At 38.7% G+C, this 21,789-nt stretch overlaps 1 protein-coding gene across 2 annotated transcripts; it reads left to right on the top strand.

Moving 5' to 3' along the window:
• Positions 1-3,092: 3,092 nt before the first annotated feature.
• Positions 3,093-21,590, top strand: LOC136236320 (probable serine/threonine-protein kinase DDB_G0281745). Of its 2 annotated transcripts, none has more exons than XM_066026464.1 (5): positions 3,093-3,458; positions 11,846-12,558; positions 19,648-19,758; positions 19,862-20,229; positions 20,805-21,590. In XM_066026464.1, exons 1-3 carry the CDS (start codon positions 3,206-3,208, stop codon positions 19,723-19,725), a joined length of 1,044 nt encoding a protein of 347 aa, XP_065882536.1. In that variant the 5' UTR covers positions 3,093-3,205; the 3' UTR covers positions 19,726-19,758; positions 19,862-20,229; positions 20,805-21,590. The 2 variants fall into 2 exon arrangements, with proteins under 2 accessions (XP_065882536.1, XP_065882535.1); XM_066026463.1 differs by having other exon boundaries at positions 19,859-20,229.
• The last annotated feature ends 199 nt before the right edge of the window (positions 21,591-21,789 follow it).

The raw sequence follows: 21,789 nt of genomic DNA, 5'->3' as shown, positions 1-21,789 counted from the left end.
CCTTTCTTTGGCCCATTTTCTGTTTCACCTTATTGATTAAAATCCCAATATCTGCTTATATGCATATAGGTTAGGTGATTAAAGGTTGTACTGAGCACACTACACAGCAGTCGAAACGCAAGTGGCAAAAATATGCTTTATTACGCATATTTAATTGCACAGCTTGTTTTCCCGCGAAGAAACAAGCGCTTCTTCGGGTTGAACACCATCTGACTACAAACGCTTGTAGCTTCCAGATGCAACGCTCTTTACTGTTTGCACTGGGTGTCACGCAACAACAAGTCACTTGTCTTTCCCACAGCAACCAAATTCGGCAGCTGCAGTTAGTTAGCAACAAGCTACAAAGCACTGAACAAAGTTGGTGAGTAATAACAAGGTGCTTTTGATGTGTAGTACAAATTTGTTTCAAGCCATATTAGTGTTTCTAATTAATTTGCACAACTAGACAAAAGCCCAAACTTGATAATTATGTTGTAAAAAGTTGTGCACTTTGGCTGCTGTTTACACATACAGTGATTGTTGACAAATAGCATTTTAAATCAACAATTTCTATAAAAGTTATCAGGCGGAGACTTCCTGTGCCAGAATACTGCTGCTACTACTCCGAGTTGACCAGAGATGAAAGTTTCTACCATCAAATTCAATAATAACTTGTAACTGCTTGGGTACAGCCATCTTCAAGGACTCCATTCCTACTGTGTCCAGGGTAAATCCCGCACAGTACTGCTCCTGTCATGGAGATACACAGAGGTCTGGTCATCCATCACAGTCCTAACCTGTATTAGTTTCAAAAATACAACTGGATGTACTAGCTGTTAGAACGCAGTATTACTAAATACATAGAATGTGAGGTAAATTGGTCAAAAGAAAAGTAAAAATGTTATCAAGAGTTAATAATAGTGGAGTATTAACTCTTGATGTTACTAAAATCTATTGAGGAATGGATAGCTAGCTACACTGAAAGAGAGCAGTCACAACAGACCAATTTACGTACCAAGGCCACTTTCATCTAGCCAAATTATTGTTGCTTCAGAAGGGCTTTCTCATTCCAAAACAGAGTTATCATGGTACGATCAGTTTGTTCTGAAAGCTTTAACAAACCAAGGTTATCATCAGTTACCTGTACAGTTCATACGTCTCAAGTACACATGGGTACACATGAGACTTTAAAAGACCATCATTCTAAATCAGGGGAAGATCCAGGATTTCACAAGCTAACAGGAACAAAATTTGTAAAGCAGGGACTCAGAAAAGAGATACCATATGACAAGAAAATTTGATGAATCTACATTTCAGCAGTTTTGGTGAATTACTATAAACATCCTTAAAAATCGAGAAATTATAGATCTAAACACATACTTTTAAAGGTGCTTATGAGCATTTATGAATTTATAGTTTACAATCTAAACTAATTATGTCAAATTTTCTCGAGCAAAATTTCCTGCCTTATGGTAAGCATCCATTTTGAGTAATTATCAATTTCCAGCAGTGATTACGATTTTAAAACTTCAAGAAGTTATATGTATTACTATATTATATATAGTAGCTCCATGTTTCTAATTTTATGTACTGGTAAAGTTTCATAGTGAAACACATAGTGAAACACATTAAGCAACTGCAACTGGTCTAAATAAAGCTTGTCAAAAATTCAGGGTACCGTGGGACAACATTTAAATCTACATAATATACAGCAATGCTCTAAATTGCCAGATTTTGCTGTGGGAAGCCCTTACCAATGGATGTGAATCACAAGTTCCTGAATTCAGCTGCACTGCAAGAGTCTGACCTAGTAGAAGAGGTCGTAACTGATTGATCTATTTTTAACATGTGCACCACTAAGGTAGCAGTAACGATTATTTCTCAAGATGTGGGATAAAAAGATTGCATGGATTTTGTAGGCATCTGATAATGTAGGGATTTGCAATGGTGATGTCTTTCCATAGGAATTAATAGTTTTATGCACGGGCAATCCTTGTTATGAGTCCAGACTATCTCACTAACTCAACTTTGCTTCCTCGTGAAATATCTTGATAGTTTCAATTTTACATTGGGTGAGTGTTATCAAATCACAGTGGCATGCAGCCAGTTTATTCCAAACTTCATCGCTATGGTTGCCCAGGTTTAACTATTTCAAAGCATCAAGACAAGGTATGAGAATTTTTTCAGTATTAGCAAAGATTTGCATGAAGGTTACATTTCTGTAAACTGAGGCTGATACTGTTGACTACTGAACTTGTAATGAGGATTGTCCATGTTATGAATCTCTACTTACACAGTACATGTACTAAAGGTGTGGAGCAACTGAGATATTTTCACTATTGAGAGAGCTATATCTGAACCACAAAAATTTCTTTCAAAAATGTTTTTACATTTTGGCAATCCACAAAAGTTGTTTTATCACCTTATGACACTGTGATGTATGGTTTATTGTGTATTACAAGATACTGAATAACAACCTCTTCTATATTAACAGAGTACAAATTTGTTTCACAAATGTATACAGTTTCATACAGCTACTAGACGTGCTCTATACAAACCTTATCACTTTCGTTGACTCAGATTTTGTGCACTCTTTTTCGTTTATCCACAGCAAAGTGAAATCGGGAGCAGTTAAATTCTTGTTCAATTCTAACACTAAAATACTTTCAGCCCGCACGTTTCAAGCTTAAATAAACTTAATAATTGTCTCCATAAATCATCTCCTCAAGTGTTTTTATTCGAAAATACGCCAGAAATTTACTGGTTGAACGCCATTTCTCTCGTCCGCGTGGCCGGCGAAAACGCCATTTTGGACTTGTCGTAAATTGCGCGTGCAAGTAAAAACTCCCGTTTTTTGTCGCTTGCGTTTCGACTGACAGCAGCACAAGTTGCCCATAGACCTTCAGCTCTGGTCACTGTAAAAACCCTTAGCTAATTGTCATTTGACAAAAATTCCTTGAATTTGATATTGTTGTGATTTCATTTAATAGTGGTTCCCCTTCTGAATTTAACAGGTTTCTCTTCTGGTTGTTATCTTGAAATACTTTGAAATCACGCCGCCGGATGTCAGGCCGAATGATCAGTGGAAAAAATCATAAAATCTAACCGGAAGTTGAAACGTTTTAGCTACATGCACCTAGTAGTGTGCCTATACGTACATGCCCAGTTGGGTGCCTGCTGTGTGCTGAGTCTAATTATAGCTAGCTAGGTCTATCAGCTTGACAAAATGACAGCTAGGGTTGTTGACGATCTAATTCCGACTCTGAGAGTAAATCCGACAGGACAGGAAATCGGTAGAGGTGCATATGGTAGAGTTTTTGAGGTCAACTACGATGGTACGCTCTGTGCCGCAAAGGAGATACATTTGCTACTACAACAGTATGCACAAGGTGACGAATTTGAAAAGTTGAGAAGAGACTTTCTTCGGGAGTGTCAGATCTGGAGTACACTACGTCATCCGTCGATTGTTCAGTTTCTAGGTTGGTCACAATTGTGTTGTGTGTTTTTTTTAATATTAGAGGCTATGCCCCTCGTCACTGCAGTGTGCCAGGGCATAAGGGCGTGACGTCGATTAAAGTGGATGAGCTCATTGAGCTGCTTATATATGAAAAGGGCTGATCAGCGATTCACGCAATCAGCTGTGTATACGTATAACTCAGGTTTATTAGACCATAGATATTCGAGTACAATCTATGATTAGACAATCATCAGAATCATAATTATTATATACAATCAAACGTGTATGATATCACGAGACCTCATGTGAGTACATGCCGTGAGCATACAGAGCCTAAATATAATAATCGTGTATGCATCTATTATAGTGTTCAGTCCGTTACACTACATCCCCCTTTCTCTAGAGGTTCAGTCTGTCTGGAGGATGTATGGCTTTCCCATGCAGTCCTAGTTCTAGTAGCAACAGGACTTTGTGCTGGGACCACACTTCTGTCGACAGTCATTGGAGCCATAGAGGATTTGTCTGGTCTAGAATGTAGATGACATCTGTTCCTTCTAACAACTCCAGAGGGGGTTTGTACTTCATATGACCAGTCTCTAGTACTCTGTACAATTGTTCCAGGTGAAGGGTTTGTACCTGGTCTAGTCGCAACAAACACTGGATCATCACTCTCAAACTCTGGCAGGTTTGTTACTCTGTGTCTCTCATCAAAGTTACGCTTCTGAGCCTGCTTAAACTGTTCATCTGAGTTGTGGAATTTCTGTAAATCTGGCCACTTAGGGTTGAGCAATTTAGCAAGACATTGGTACTGTTGAACGAATCTGTCTCCTCATCAGCAACTGGGCTGGAGACAATTGACACCAAGATAGTGGGGTTGATCTGTAAGCCAATAAAGGAAGATTAGGGTCAGTGTTTCCTTTCAGGAGTTTCTTGGCTGTTTTGATAGCTCTTTCTGCCTCACTGTTGCCCTGGGGGTGATGTGGGCTACTTGTGACGTGCTTGAAATTAAAATTCTTTGCAAATTCACCAAATTCTCGGGACGAGTACTGTGGACCGTTGTCGGAGACTATGACATCTGGTATTCCATATCTAGCAAAGATAGGCATCATTGCTGAAATGACACTCTTCGTAGTAGTAGCTGTCAACTTCACGACCTTGATAAAACTGGAGTAGTAGTCCACTAGTAGTATAGATAAGTAATGCACTTCAACTCGAACAAATCGGTTGCTATCTTCTCCCATGGTCGGCTTGACAGTGTAGATGGCTCACAACGTGTTTGAAAATTCTGACAACAGTCTTTGCAGTTTTGAATCATTGTATTAATTTGCTGAGATAGGCCTGGCCCCAAACAGATGTGCGAGCACAAAGTCTACATTTGACAATTCCTTGATGTCCCTGGTGAATACGTGATAGTACAGCGTACGTCCTGCTGAAGACATGTAGGAATGACAATTCTATCAGCACACAACAACAGTTCATTATGTATGCATAACTCACTTCGTACACACCAGTACTGTTTCACTGGACCCTTGATGTGGTGTTTGGCTGGCCAACCTTCTTGGCAATATTTCAGTACTTGTGACAAGGTGGAGTCTTCCTGTTGTACTTGGTGTATCTGTTTTAAGCAGTCAGTACTTGCTGGAATAGCTTCAATAACAGCAGTTATATATGCTTCCACTACTTCTTGTAATTCACAGGAATCGGTGGACTGTAACTGTAAAGGAGCTCTTGAGAGAGTATTTGCTGTGGTAAGAGCCTTTCCTGCAACATGAATGATATGAAAACTGTATCTCATCAGACGTAATCTGAAACATAAAATATGAAGTGGTAAACTGTCCAAATTCTTGTGTCCAAGCAAGGAGATCAGAGGTTTATGATCAATTTCTAGAATGAACAATTTTCCAATGAGGTATGTGGAAAACTTCTCGCACACCCATGTCAGTGCGAGAGCTTCCTTTTCTATCTGTGCATAGCGCACTTCAGTGTTTGTCATTGTGTGTGAAGCGAATGCAACAGGTCTCCAAGTAGAGTCATCCTGAGCCTTCTGCATGATCACCGCTCCCAGCCTAAATGATGAAGCATCTGCTGAAACTTTTGTTTCTGCTTGAGGTTCATACAATGCTAGAAGTGGAGCGTTCGTCAATTTCTCTTTAATGTCTGCAAAGGCTTTACTCTGGCTTGGTCCCCACTGGAAAACTTGTTTAGAACTGAGCAATTCTGTCAGTAGTTTCATCAACTCTGCTCTACATGGGACAAACTTCAATAGTTGATTCGTCATGCCAACAAATCATCGCATCTCTGAAATATTTTTTGGTAGTTACATCTTTAAGCTTGCTTTTGTCTTGTCTGGGTCAGCTTGTATTCCATGTTGATTGACAATGTGTCCAAGGAACTTGAGTTCAGATTTAGAAAATTCGCATTTATTGGTATTGAGTGCAACACCAGCTGAGACTAGTCATTTCAAGACTGCTTCCCAATGTTCATCTGATTCATACCAAACACAAGGATATTGTCCATTAAACAAACTACACCTGACAATCCAGTCAATACAGAGCTCATGCGTCACTGAAAAAGTTCAGGAGCACTAGTTATACCGAAGGGTAGTTTGTGGACACAATACCTTCCAAAGGGAGTTATAAACGTAGTTAGAAGACGTGAGTTTCTGGCAAGTGGGATCTGCCAGAACCCACTGTTAGTATCTAGCTTTATAAATACTCGCACTCCTGTCAGCTACACTAAAGTCTCCTCGACACAGGGTAAGGGGTGAAACTCTTGTTGAACGTTCTGATTTAAATGTTTGAGATCTACACAGATTCTGACTTGTCCATACGGCTTCGGGACAACAACCATGCCGGAACACCATGGTAAAGGTTTACTCACAGGGGGAATAACACTCATTGATTCCATATGTTTCAATTCATCACGCACTTTGCTACGTAATGGAAGCGGCACATTTCTAGCTGTATGAAGAGCAATTGGCTTGGCATCATCCTTCAGTGATACCTCATACTCATCCCCTAAAGTTCCAAGTCCTTGAAATAACTGAGGGTAGAGCTTCTGAACATTTGTAGAGTTGAGGTCAACAGAGTTTAGTCTGAAAATCAGGTTCAGGGAAGTGATGGCAGGCAGTCCCAATAGATTCTGCTTGAGGGCTTTCACTACAATTACAGTTTGCTTGCAGGAAGTATGCTTGTAAGCTAAATTGGCTGTGAACTGTCCTGTTACTTTCAGGCGTGACATTGCTGGGCCATAAAGATTTCTGGTAGGCTTCTTCAACTGAACAGTCTGTAATTGCCTTAAAGTGGTCTCACTGATAGCTGAAACCTCTACTCCAGTATTGATTTTGAAAGTAGCGGTCACATCATTCACCTTTAACTCAGTCAGCCACTGTGTTTTCTGCTTTGAGTCCACTGTACCTAGAAAGTTGTCATCAACATCCTCATCATTGTCACTGACAGTGATTGTGTCAGTACCCTGAACTGAATTTGTAGTGGTCTTCTTTGATAGACACATACTGCTGTAATGACGCCTCTTACGGCATTTATAACATGTGGCATCTTTTGCAGGGCATTTCTCTCAAGGATGCTGAGCCTTTCCACAGTGTGTGCATTTCTTATGGATTACTGTAGAGCTCGAGGGTAGGTCATGTTTCTTAACTGATTTATGCTTGTATGTAATCCCCTCAAGATCACTGGCAGATTTGTCTATTTTCCCCTTCAGAATGTCACTCTGCTGTTGGACTGCTTCCTTTTGCCTTATACGTTTCTTGGCCTTATCAAGGGTTAGCTCAGGATCCATTTGCAACTGCTGAGAAAGAGCCTGGTCTCTGATGCCTACTACCAGTCTGTCGCGAATCAAGTCTTCTTTCAGATTTCCAAAATTGCAGGTGTCAGCTAGATGATACACAGCGGTAATGTACTGCTCAAAACTTTCGCCGTCCAGTTGAACTCGCTTGTTAAACTTTGCTCTTTCAAAAATGATGTTTTGTCTAACTTTGAAGTGTTCAGCGAACTTAGCCAGGACGTCGTCGTACTTTTTCAGTTGCTCCTCCGTTATGTTTGTGGACAATAAAACGTCATCACCTAAAGAGTACAGAAGCGTACTTATTTGGCTTTGTTCTGCCACGGCTGAGAGACCAGATGCGTCACAAAAATGTTCAAATCTCTTTTTCCATCTTTGCCAATCGTTGGGATCGTTGAAGTTTAACTGCTTTGGAGGGTCGATGTTGAGTGTAGCCATTGTTCTTTCGTTTCTCGCTTCTGACACCATGTATAGTTCAGGTTTATTAGACAATCATCAGAATCATAATATATACAATCAAATGTGTATGACATCACGAGACCTCATGTTAGTACATGTGAGCATAAAGAGCCTAAATATAATAATTGTGTATGCATCTATTGTAGCGTTCAGTCCGTTACACTACAATCTGGTTGCCGACCAAGAACCTCTTGCTAGCTACCTACCCTGTATTTTGCTGGATGGCATGGGATACCGGCTCAGTAACGATATCCGGTTATGATCTGGTTGTATCTTGTAGGCCCGCTGGAGGCCACAACTAGATCAAATCAAATCCCGAAAGTAGGGAAATGTGGTTAAATGGATCAATCATGCAAATTTGGCACAGGCACTCAAATACCAGCCAGACCTAGTTTTGTGCAGCCAGACCGCTTTTTTTGTCTTTTGTGTGTGGGTGGAGAAAAAAGGGTCTGGTGAACATAGCCTATAGCACTGTTGTTCTGGCAGTCGACAGATTCTGGGGATTGTTGAACTGTTTCTGGCTGGAAGAAAAGATGACATCGATCTCATAATAACTCAAGCTCGCGTCATTTATGCGGTGACGTTGTGTCGAAGGTGATCTTGTGTCAAAATTAATCATGGATTTAGGCAAAGTGATAAAGGACGTATCAAGGGAAATTGGAGTGATTTTCAAACCTTCTATATCAAAACTTCTCTGATGGTTTCTAGGTGTGGCAACATTTTGATCAGTATGCTTTGGAGGTGCGGAAGATACCAGTATTGTCGGTATGTTTGATAACGGCCATCACTGGAACTCGTAGAGCTGACTCCATTGAAAATTGTTTGCTATATCATGCTTAAATGCCTCGAGGTCCTTCTATAATGTTGCAATCTTTTTAAGCATTTCCATACACGAGTTACAAATACAAATAATGCAACTTCACAGCACTGCTGGACACATGCAGCCAAAGTAGCTTTACCATTGTTGAACTTTCCACCATTTAGTTTTTTGTGTCGGTTTTTCCCTATCGCTGTTGCTAAAGATGATTTGCAAACACAGTATATTATTGATAACCTTTGACCATAGATAATATATAACCTCTGTCCGGAGGTAGCTATATATGCTATATAATTATTATCTATGTTTTGACACAAGGTCACCGCATAAATGATGTAGTCTTGTGTTGATATCATTCTTTCTTTCGGCCAGAAATTGTTCAACAATCCCTAGAATCTGTCGACTGTCAGTACAACAGTGCTATGCTGTGTTCACCAGACCCTTTTTTCCCCACCCACACACAAAAGGAAAAAAAGCAGTCTGGCTGCACGAGACTAAGCCAGATCACCAAGGCAATTAGTTTGGCGCCATCCGCCACTTCGCAAAAAGTTTGTGAAGGGGTTGTCACAAAAAATTGGACCCCCTGGTTCAAATATATCGAAAAATTTGGACCCCCCGGAACAAAAATGTTTGAAATATATGGACCCCCTCTGAAATATTTTATCCCCTTACAAAATTCATTATTAACGCCATTTGCACTCATTCAAAGGGAGTCCAGCTGAAATATTCGATCCCCCTGTCTATACTATATCCTTGCCGCATTCAGCTAACTACCACAGTCTCTATATACAGAAAAGTGACAAGTGTAATACCGTATAAAGTGTCTAACTATAAGGCAAGCTAGTGTTCATGCATCACAGAGTAAAGGGTCAGCCGCAGGGAAGTAGGAGAACATTTATTCTCCTGTGTATACAATTAGGATAATATAGCTATTAATTTCTTTTTGGAATACAGCTAGGGTATTATTATTGCTGGTTATTATTATTATTATTAGTCTAGTCACAAAAATGACAAGGTGAATACAAAAGGCTATAGGCCTATACCATACACAAAGCATAGTTAAGTACAAAATAATTCAGTACACAAAGACATGCAAAACTATTTATTTAATTATTTATTACACAAAGATTAATTACACAAGTACAAATACAGCTGAGACTTCAATACAATACGATTAGACAAAGAAACTTCTAATGTACACAATTCCAAAAGAACACACTATTTACAAAAAGAGACTCTATAACAATTAAGCGATGCCTGCTTACAACGGATAGTATGTGAATGTGATCTGCCTGGTAGGGACAGAAGACAGAGTAAAATATTTTTCAACATCTAAGCAATGATGGTGGTTCAAAATGTTATGGACAGATAGGATGGTAAAAAAAAAAATGCGATGAGATAGGAGGGAAGGCGGATGTATGTCAGTAATAGTGGTGTCCAATGAAATTAATTCAGGGTAGAACAATTAAATTGATCACCACATAATTGAACTGATTCTAATTGCTTAATACTCTGTTGGGTGTGAGGATTCCATACTTGACAGGCATAGCTACTCCTACAAAAAGGAAAAATGATTAAATGGCAAGTAAATCTTTGGGCGCATGTGACCAAACAGGACCACAACATAAAGGACCTGTGTGGACAGGTGTGGTTACAAAATTAAAATTTAGCATACATCAGTAAAATACAGTTATTATAATAAGTATGATTGGCTGAGTCCACCCACTCTTTGTATAACTGAGCTATGAAAATTCTTTCAGAAGATGAAATCTATTAATCTATTGCAGGCAGCATCATTCAACACCTTCCTAACAAACAACATGGAAGATGCTGTTGATTCAGCAGATTGTTCACGGAGACTGGCTGGTAGTGGCCAAGCAATGTACAGTAATTTCAAGTTGTCTCATAGTAACTATATACTTTTAAATCTCTGCAGCAATTGGAGGTACTCTACTTTGGATTGCTTCCTGGAAAGGGCTGATATTATAATTATGATGAGTCCGGAGGGAAAGTCAATTCTGTAGCTACATGACATTTTTATACTGAATAATATCTGGGTGATAGCACGTTGTTAGTATATTACATTGCTTTAACTTTAAGGTGCTTCAGCAGCTAGCTCAGAAGTTCTGTAGTTATGCATAGGTATAGCTATACTTCAACAAATGAAATTAGCAAACATTTTAATGAGTTTTGTAGATAGAACATGCAGCACCTTATTGTGATGGTAAGTGTATCTCTGCTGACTTATAGCAACAGGGTACAACCATATTAAAACATGTGCTGTACAAAGGCAGGTGGAGTTACACAATAGGCACTTTATATCACATTGCATGGATTAATGTTGGCAGTGGGCAAAGTGTCAGCAGAGGCAGCCCATAAGAGAAATACAATGGTTAGACACTTTACACTTGTTAAGAAAGAAACTGGAGTGGTTAGCTGGTTACAGGGCCGCCCACAGGGGGGACAACTGGGGCATTTTTTCCCGGGCCCCAGCCTGAAAGGGGCCCCAGCCTGAAAGGGGCCCCAGCCTGAAAGGGGCCCCAGCTTGAAAGGGGCCCCAGGAGGCCCCATGAAGGGCCCCTTGAATACCGGTTTAAAAGATCGATATACTCTAATAGAGCAGTCAGATCTAGATACTCTAATAGAGCAGTCAGATCTAGATACTCTAATAAAGCAGTCACAGTATTCTTTAGAGGAGCAGTGTAGCAAGCTTAGAAATAAGGAGATATGGTTGGTGAGGGGTAGCTATTGTCATTGTCAGCATGTAATGACTTTTAAAAAATTTTTTTTTTAGTCTTCAACTCACAGCTTGGGTGAAGTTGTGATTCAGAATGGAAACCTCCTTGTCCCTGGGGCCCCACTTTAACTCTTTGCCCTGGGCCTCTTAATTTCTCTGGGCAGCCCTGTAGCTGAATACAACAGGTAAGAGCAAGGATAGTATACACAGGGGGATCGATTATTTCAGCTGAAATATCTGGACCCCCCTTTGAACGTGTGCAAATGGCGTTAATAATGAATTTTGTAGGGAGGATAAAATATTTCAGAAGGGTCCAAATATTTCAAGAAAAAGTGTACCGGGGGGTCCACTTTTTGGGGGGTCCTTACAGGGCGGGTGGCACCAGACTACAAGGCAATGTGGCTGCAAGCTGGACTGGTCAGCTTGGAAATCTGAGGTGACTTAAACTAACTACTTGAGTTTAAAAGAGCAACACGATGTGATATCAGTGTAGACAACAAGGATAAGCACACCTACTAGTACGGGTAACTTTTTTAAAAATACGTAGTCATAGCAATGCTTTTACTCTGATGCTATACTGTCTTTTTTATTGTAGGAGTGTACTATTCCACTACAAGTACAATACCTCTTATAGTAATGGAGAAGATGAAGTGTAGTCTGAAAAACCTGCCAAATATATACAGCAACATTCCACTGAATGTTAAACTGTCCATATTAGATGAAGTGTGCCTTGGTTTAAGGTACCTCCATACCAGGAATCCTCCAATCGCTCATCGTGACCTCACTCCTAATAACATATTACTAAGCTCTTTTCTTGAAGCCAAGATCACAGACCTTGGTGTTGCTAAAGTCATGCAAAAAAGAGCTGCACAGACTATGACTAAAGGTCCAGGTACTGCAGATTTCATGCCTCCTGAATCACAAGCTGACCACCCAGTATATGGTCTACCATTGGATGTATTTTCTTATGGTGGAGTGGTTCTGTTTACTATTACTGAAGTCTGGCCACAGCCAACATCCTGGGTGCAGTTTGATCCTGTGACTGGAGACAGAAATGTGCTCTCAGAGGTAGAACGTCGTAAACACTACTTGGAAAGGATGATTGGCAGTGCTACAGATCTCAAGCCATTTGTTAGATCTTGTTTAGATGACAACCCTCAAAGGCGCCCATCAGTGACAGAAGTGTCTATTACCATTAGAAGAGTTAGAGAGTCCTGCAGTCAGATGGGTGGTCATGATGGGAAAAGTATCATCGTATGGCTGGCTGAGCAAGAGTCATCATCCACTTTATATTCACAGCAACAGCAGGTATGTAATGCAATTAGTCATATAGCACTCGCGGCAATGCTTTAACATATACATAAAGGAGTAGGCGTGGCCCATGAAATAACATCACCCAAAAACCAGCCTCAATTTTCCCTGATGTCAATGAGACAGTATTGGTTAGGTAAAACTAAGCCCAAACAAGCCTTCAGATTGACCTGAAACGCTTTCAACAAGTTGCTGCGAAATTTGAAAAAAGAATTATTTAACGGAATTTTCTACTGACTGAGTAAGTAAGTAACTGACTGATTTCTTCAGACAAGCGTAACTTGATAACAGCTAAGGCTACGGGCTTCATTTTTTCACAGTTCAACGTCACTTCGGCCCGAGAGGTGCCTTTTGGCATACCGCAGTATGTACAATACATTCTTCATTGACTTACCAGTGTCCTCCTTTGTGTCCCATTCATCTTTGCTGACAGCAAAAAGTATCAATTTGGCGGTAGCACATGATGGCTTCCCTTTGTAACGGAAATCGTCCGTATTTTTCATAGTGGCTACTTTGATTGCAGAGGTGCTTTTCGAACAGTTCTTGATTCAAACTGCTGTGTAACGGATTGAACATAGCTGACAACGAAGCATAATGGATACTTCACTTTTCAGATGATAATTGATATAACTGGGGCACGTGGCACCATTTCTTTCTTTCGGTGTGCATGGATTGCAGAGGTGTAGTCCTTGATCCAAAATGATGTGTTAATGGGTGAACATAACTGACAACGAAGCGTAATGGATACTTCACTTTTCAGATGATAATTGATATATGGGGGGCGTGGTGCCATTTCCAGATGCAGTATGCGTGGGTTTACCAGTCATAATAATTATTTACAAAAAAAAATTAATAAACAAATACACAGAAAAATTTGGAATTTTCCACCAGAGTAGGGACCATAGCACATCAATAAAAAGTACTGAAACAAGCTGGAGTAGTGCACAATATTAAATCACAGTAAAACAATAAGAAGTGTTATATCCCTACTGTGCTCAAGATACCATAATAATGGAAATGCACAGTAGGGATATAACACTTCATATTGTTTTACTATTGTGCACTACTCCAGCTTGTTTCAGATACTTTCTATCGATGTACTATGGTCCCTACTCTAGTGGAAAATTCCAAATTTTTCTGTGTACTTGTATAATGTAAGCACAGATCATCACAGCATTTAATGAGATTACTGTGTGCTCATTTTTACAAGCCTCAAACTAGCTGCCGGTTTTTAAAGGTACAATTGTTGAATTATTTTTGGATGGGCAAGCAGTAGCAAAGAAGCTGCAATTGTGCATAAGTTGATTTTTAATACTCACCTCTGCCCGGCAGTGGCAAATTCAAAAAAAAAAAGCTGTTTCAAGTCTTTGTGTGACATGGGTAGAATTAGCGTGTGAACTAAAGACCTGATCAGAAAAGTAGCTTGGCACAATGGTATATAATCAGGTAAATAGTGTCTAATAGCAAATCTAGTACCAAGTGTGAAGGAAGTATTAGCTTTGAAGTGCTAAACTTGGTACTTGCATTACATGCATTCAGATAGTTCTTGTTTGTTGTGAAGCCATATGGAAACTGTACCAAACCACCTTAATCAAACCAGCATGGCTAAAGTGAAGATTAAAATTTGGACTTCAGGTGTGATCGCCTTGTTTAAGCACTTTTCTTGTTTAAGTACTTTTTATTGCAATGATGAACATAAAGAAAGAGACTACTCAAGTCAGGATCCACCATGGAACAGTGCCCATTGTTAACCTTTATATGTGACTGGATCTGGGGAACTGATCTTATCGCCCATGTCAGCAGATTCGATTTTTCACCAAGAACACAAAGCTACATGAATAAACCATCTAATTTCACAATCAAAATCAGCTAGACTTGAGTGGTTAATTTCACAATCTAGACTTGAGTGGTTTGCTTTTGCTGGCTGCTTTTCCCAAGCCCAGTGGCAATCCGTATGTGCGGTGTGGGGCCTTAATGGCAGCGTGGGGATAGCTGTATGTGGCTGTACAGCTCCGTGGTATTGAATAAAGACCAGTAATATGAATTTCCTTTCATGGCCCATAACTTGGCCTAATTCATCCCTATGCCTTCCTTTTCAATTTTTAAACAGCATTTTGCCCTCCTTTTAGGCCCCCGCCTCCCTCCCCCTTTTGGAGCTCACCTGATACAGTCAACATTAGTTTTGAAACTATCTAAAATGGCAGAAAACTTAGCTGTTGGCTACTTGTACAGTGGATGCTCTGTAAGGTAAGGAATTGGTGTAAAATGTGTGAAAATTTGGTACACATAGTTTCAACCATTGGCGAGCTACAACACACTAAATACTTAAAACCGGCACTTCTCGATAGTAGTAAATAGACCAGTTTTCCCAGACGGGGTCACATATAATGGTTTCTCACATGACAGCAACATCAATTTAGTGCATGCATTTAGTAGTTTATTACATGTGAAGAAGATCAAGGCACTCTAATAAAGCAGCAGTCAGGTGATAACTACTCCACTTAGCTGCAGAGAATGTTTTCTCCCTGAACCAGAAAACAGTGCATGGCCTTCAAAAAAACCTGGGTTTAAAAAGTTGCAATAAAATCAAAGGTGATGACTAAAAAATGGCTACAATGATGTTAATAAGGCTCAACGATACTGTCTATGTAACACTACATTTACTAACTCTGGATGTTTGTAACTGATGTACACTACACTTCATTGTATACACATCATGTACATTAGTTAGTTACCACTTAGACATGAAGTTATGCTGTTATTGCTGTGTTGATAAGTACTGTTAGTCACCTTGTCACATTGGAGGTCCTACCAAGCCCTAAACTAATTTTAACATGGTAACTGGAGAAGAAAACCTAATTTGGCCATGGACAAGGGAGACAACTACTCCAAACCATAATCAGAAGTTACAGAAATGGTGAAGAACATTGGAACCATATTTCTGAATGGGAAAATTTATCCCTTGAAATAGTTGCTGAACAGGTATTCTACATAGCTACACTACTGGACTTACTGAGAGGAGCTTTGGTGGCAGAAACCCGCCAGGATGACTGTTGAAATTGGAACACATGCCCAGGTATGTGCAGATCATTGTTAAAAGGAAGACAGGCAGCATGATATTTTAGACAATACTTGTCAACAATATAGTGTATTCTCTAAACCCTAAGAACAATGGAAAGAAGGTGCAGTGGTCCCCAAAAATTCAGAAAGGCATTCTGGAGGAGAACCGTAGTGGTCGAATGGCAGGTCGTTTTGCCAAAAGTCATTTGTTTGCTGTACTCAGAGTTGTTCATCGAGCATGGGAAGTAATGTACACTGAGTGTACAAGCGTTGTCAAGGGTTTCCCACAGTGTACAGCTACAGGGGGAAGGAAGGAAGTCCAAGCCACTACTATACAGGTTCATCCAACCCCCTTCCAAATTATTGGGGTATAGATGTTTTAAGACTCCAAGTTCAGGGAACAAGTTTGTAATGGTATTCCAAAACCTCTTGACCAATGGTCTACCCAGCCCCAGACCAGAAGGCAGATGAAGTTGTGCCCTTGTTTGGTGTTCCAGAGACACTCCTGTCAGATCATGGCACTAACTTGTTGTCTTACCTGATTAAGAAATGTTTGCAGTTTCTTAGGCATCCAGTAAGTCAACACAACAGCATACCATCCATAATGTGATGGGATGGTTGAGAGATTTAACCGTACATTAATAGCCATCCTAAAGAAGTAAGTTGAGAAGCTTGGTGTGCAACGGGACAAGCAAATTTAGTGGGCTTACGATAATATGACTCATGGAGAGAAGCCATTGTATCTGTTATTTGGGTTTGATTACAGATCACCATAGAGGCATCACTGCTACCAACCTCACCCAATGGTGAAGGTGATATTACTGACTTCTGAAAAGAATTAACTTTGTCATTGAAACATGCTCAAGAACTAGCACAATAGTATTAATACAGAAAGCTCAGACAAAATATAAGGAACATTACTGTGGTGTCTTATACACCATTCACAATTGGAGATATTGTGCTGGTGCAAACTTCCCCAAGAAAGTCTGGACCTAAGAGAAACTTGTCTCGGCCTTGGCATGGACCTTACAGGGTTATTTCAAAAATAATGATCCAGATATCGAGGTTGTCAAGGTATACTTCTACAACAATATGAAATTGAGACCCTATAGGCTTCCAACTCAGAAATCTACCATAGACACATAGTCTGTATATGCTTGATGCAAACGTAATCTTCTCAGCTATATACTGTTAGTGGAGGACTTGTCTTATTGTGTATGTTATCATGTTAATGTCACAGCGGGGCTAGCTCTGTCACGCTGGACTTTACTCGTAAATAGTTCAATGAGCTTTGACTAACACAAACTAAAATTTTATTCATTGATTCAAAGTATTTATAGGTACAAAACTATGTACAAAATTCTATCCTATATTACAAAGCATGCATGCAGAAAAATAAACAAAAATTCCTAACCTTACAGTATACAACAACAAAATCAAAATTCCTAAAGTAGCATTACAACACCTACAAAATGTGCCTACTCTACAAGTTATGCAACTACAAAAATCACCATTACAAAAATCACACTAACAATAAAACAGTTCAATCTCTTACAGTTAATCCCAAGTTAAAACTTGTAGTGACAAAACTATATTCTACTACACAACATTATATTGGAAACCCAAATATTTACATCAGCACCATTAATACATGCCCTATCAGGACACATGATAGTGTGTCACGCAGCCAAGGAGTGTATTATGCTGAAACCAAGAAAACATGATTTTCACGTATCCATACCTCAGTAATGGTGAAACAGAATTTTTTTCTGTGTAACCTCCCTTGTTACATATATCAAATTTGAGCTAAATTGGTCTAGTGGCATTCCTTCAAGGTTTGTTTTAGTTTTTCTTCATATTCTGTTTTTTTTTTTTTTTTTTTTTTTGTCATAACTTCACACAAGCTTTATCGTGTTCTCTTGAAATTTGGAGGGTATAAAAACATATGACAGTGTATTTATCTTCCAATTTGTGTTACAGATTGGTAAAAGTAATGCCAAGTTTTTAAAAATTACAGGTACAATTTTTGTCATGCCTTCGGAGAAAACTACTTACAGAAATAATTATAGGCCGACTTATTGTAGTGCAAATTTTTTTTGTGATTTGAAAGTAGTGAGAGTATTAGATAAGAAAATATAAAACCACTCAGCCAATGCTGTTAGTTGCTGACCTCACTTAATTTTCTACCTTATCATACAGTATGGTAGTATCATGCAGTATGGTAGTACTGTATACTATAGTAGGGATCATGCAGAACTGGACTTTTCCAGCCAAAAATATCACCCTAAAACCAGCTTCAATTTGGCAGTATTGGTTGGGCATAGCCAAACACAAAAATGTCTTCAGATCAGCTCCAAACCCTTCCATAAAGTTTCTATGGAATTTTAAAAATTTTCTATGTAACAGAATTTTTCAGCCAAGCATAACTCGACAATGGATATAGCTATGGGCTTGCTTTTTCACTGTTTGACGTTGCTTTCCCGATGTGCCTTTTCACCAACCACAGTATGTACAATTGTAAGAGTTGTTTACTACAGTTGTACTTGATGAACAAGGTCTTGTAGTAGCTGCTACATCTTGTTTTCGTGTTTTCTCCAGCTGCCAATCTTGTTATGGACAAATTCTAATGCCAAAGTGATGAATTTAATTTCCAAAGTGACAAATTCAATTGCCAGGGGGCGAACTCATTTGCTGAAGTGACGATGAATTCAATTGCCAAAGCAACAAATTCAATTGTCAAAACCTGTATCACACTGCTTAAGTCTGCTTTGCTGTGCCATAAGTTGTACTAAGTTATTTCATTCTATGAACACTGTTAATTGTGTGTGTTTGAGTTCAACTGACTGTTCCAGATGACAGGTGGATGAGAAGTCTTCTTAGCAAAGTAGAATGGGCACGTACTGGCATGGTTTAATCGCTTGCATTTCTTAATGCACTGCCTTGCTCTGTAAGTTCTTTGTAGCTACTAAGGTATTTCATTCTTTGAACACTGATGTACTGGCTTGCAGCTGTATGCCCAGCTTGTTGCAGGTTGCTTAGGGCACTTTACACCTGCGACACTGATCAATGTATCTCAAGTTACCATTCAGAGCTATTAATCAAACTTCCAGAATTGCAATATCCTGCTCATACAGAATTTTCAATTCTCGCTCCTTAGAACTATGGGATCTGTCAGATCTGTTAAATTAATTTAACTATATCAATTGATGTATGTGTGTGTCTTGTTTCTCTTTTGCGTGTGTGTGTTTGCCTTGCCAGGGCTCCAGCTGCTTTACAGCTTCTTGGTACCCCTGCATCTAGATCCCTGTACACTTGTCTTAAACCATAAGACGTATAAATCAATCAATTAAATCAATTGTAGAATATCAGTACACCAATCTATGTACAAAATTACAGTCTATGTTCAATGAAAAAATTGATGGTGTCTTCTTACCAAAGCTACATCAATTCATCTTTAACTCAAAGCTTACTTTTTATTGGTGTACTATATTCTAGTTGATCCCTACTTTTAAAATTCTTAATTTTTCTTATACTTGTAAAGTGAAAGTTGATTACTATGTACTTTGCATGGGAAGATCAAAGTGTTGATGAGTACTATATTTTCCATACAGTAAGCTACATAACTGTACTGTGTGAGTCATACAGTGCGGCAAATATACATACAGTACATTTGGGCAAATACAGTACAGATATTTAAAGGAACGTCACAAAAGCAATCCCGCTCAGATAGCACAAATTATCATGTGTGTGACATTGTAAACCACTAAAACTAGCCAAACTAGTCCTACCAGTTAGTTCTATGACTAGAGATAGATTATGAACATTTACTGATAGTGTGACTGACTTTTATATGATGGACAAGTAGCTATTAATGTAGCTCACAGGCCAACGAAAAACACTAAATAACAGTATTAGCAACAAACTCAAAAGTCAGCAACACAACACTAGCTATTTGGATAATTTGAGATATCTAATGAAATGCACATAGTCCCCCCCCCCCATTTTAATCATAATTATTATTATTAGATAACTTCACTGACAACCCAATTGGAGGAGATGTCAGTAAACTACAGGGAATTACAACAAGAAAATAACACTTTATAGGATGAAATAGTACAGTTGAAAACTGAGAGAAAGGTGAGTGCAGTTTAAATACTTAGAGTATTTAAAGTGTGTTAATATTTCAGTAATTAGGGTTGGTTAATTAATGCATTTACAAGTTTTGTTGGTGTTTTAGCAGCATCGGATTGTGAAGCAGTCTACTACCAATAATCCGCTTCACAGAAAAGTGAAAATTCAATGGACTGAGGTAGCTCCTGCTCCAGTGGGTCATTCAGCACACACAGCAGTATTTCTGGATGGAAAAGTTTACATAGGTGGTGGTGACAGTAACCTCAAAATACCAATATATCACATAGATGTATACAATGTATCAGAAAACAATTGGACTTCTCCAATCATCACTAAGTACTGTTACTTTTCCTTGGCGTCGCTTAATGAGAATTTGGTTGTTGTTGGTGGAAAAGATTGTACTGACAAAGTTAGTAAAAAAATGTTTATATTATGCAACAATCAGCTGAAGAAATGCAATAATATGATCCAGGCAAGGTAACTATTGTTTACATAACTTATACTATTCATGTCTTAGTGAATGAAAAGCTCATAATAGAGATCGCCTGTGTTTTTACCAAAATCCTAATAGAACACTCAACTAAACACTACCTTAGAAACCTTTTCCAACCTTAAAAAAAGCCTTAGAAGTTAATTTGGAAGAAATTTAGGTCCACCAGTAAATATGTAGTCGAAAGGCTAGAGCAAAATGTGAGTACTTTTTGGGGATAACGTTTCTTCCTATGTCTTTCTTCATGTCCATGCATATATGTACGCAGTCTTAGTAGTAGATCAATATATTTTTGATCCTTAAGTTGTTGTTGTTGTTTTGTTACTTTATGTACCTTGATCATATATCTTGGTGTTAAATCAGGGTCAGATAAGTACTGAGAATGTTTCTGTATTTGAGTCCAAATAGAGATCTCTGTGTGTTGAACATGCTGGTTTGTTTGACTCTTGTTTCTTAGCAATCTCTATTCCCATGTTTTAATTTTAAAATTATTTTTACACTATTACAATTTTTGTTGATTTAAAAAAAGTGAAATCACCATGTTGGTTTACTGATGTTTCAGGTATTGTGCAACAGCTTCTGTCCATCAAGCAGTGCTGCTGATTGTGGGAGGAATTAATTATGTTGAAATGGTGCTGGATTCTACTGAACTATTCAATAGCACTACCAGCCAATGGTATGTTTGTGAAGACTTGCCAAAACCACATTTCTGGTTGCAATCCGTTGTGTTAAATGATGTTCTTTATTTGCTGGGAGGATTTGATAAAGATGGTAGATATTCTCCAAAAGTCTTCAGTGCTACTTTAGACACTCTTTCAAGCCATCAACTGAAATGGAATTCTGAAAATCTTACTCCGTATTGTCGTCCAGCTCCTGCTACTCTGTTTGGTACAGATATTGTCTTGATTGGTGGGGTGGATTCATCTGGATCCGAAGGCTCAATATCCGATGTTTATATACTTAACAAAACTAGCCATAGCTGGGATGTCATTGGTCATACTCCTTCAGGAACTGATGCACCATCTACTGTAAATATTGCTGATAATCAAATCATTGTAATTGGAGGAGTAAACTATGATGAAAAGCTTTTGTACACCAGGACTGCATGGATAGGCTTATTTACATAACATTGTATTGAATTATTGATCAGTATAGCTTCTTTGTAGCCATGTAAGTGCATTCAAACTGAATCTGTCCCATTTATTCCTATCATTTCAAGTAGCATAGTGCTATATAGCTGTTCTATAGGTTAATTTGCAGTTGTTAAACAACTTTATGTATCACATGAATACACACTTATAATTAATTGTTCTATTTCAGTAAAATGTATTATATACTTTGCTACATACATATATGATTGTACATACCATCCTTGAGCTTACAGTCAGTTGGAACTCTTCCTGACTTGATGATTTTGAAGCCAGATTTTCCATAGATTGTACGTGTTCAAGTCAGTATACTTAGTAAATTTGAGGAAGTGTCATGCTAAATTGTTACGTGCATATTTAGCTACAAAATTTGAAATTTTTATATTTGAGTAGGGATCA

This window comes from Dysidea avara, chromosome 10, assembly GCF_963678975.1.
Source record: "Dysidea avara chromosome 10, odDysAvar1.4, whole genome shotgun sequence".
Taxonomy (NCBI): Eukaryota; Metazoa; Porifera; class Demospongiae; order Dictyoceratida; family Dysideidae; genus Dysidea; species Dysidea avara.
This window is presented reverse-complemented; position numbering and strand designations above follow the sequence as displayed.

What these genes read in the sequence shown, in the direction of transcription:
- LOC136236320 (XM_066026464.1), top strand. Translation starts at nt 3,206, where the DNA reads ATGACAGCTAGGGTTGTTGACGATCTAATTCCGACTCTGAGAGTAAAT. An exon ending in GTCGATTGTTCAGTTTCTAG is followed by an intron (nt 3,459 to 11,845) that starts GTTGGTCACAAT and finishes TTTTTATTGTAG; the next exon opens with GAGTGTACTATTCCACTACA. An exon ending in TATATTCACAGCAACAGCAG is followed by an intron (nt 12,559 to 19,647) that starts GTATGTAATGCA and finishes TATTATTATTAG; the next exon opens with ATAACTTCACTGACAACCCA.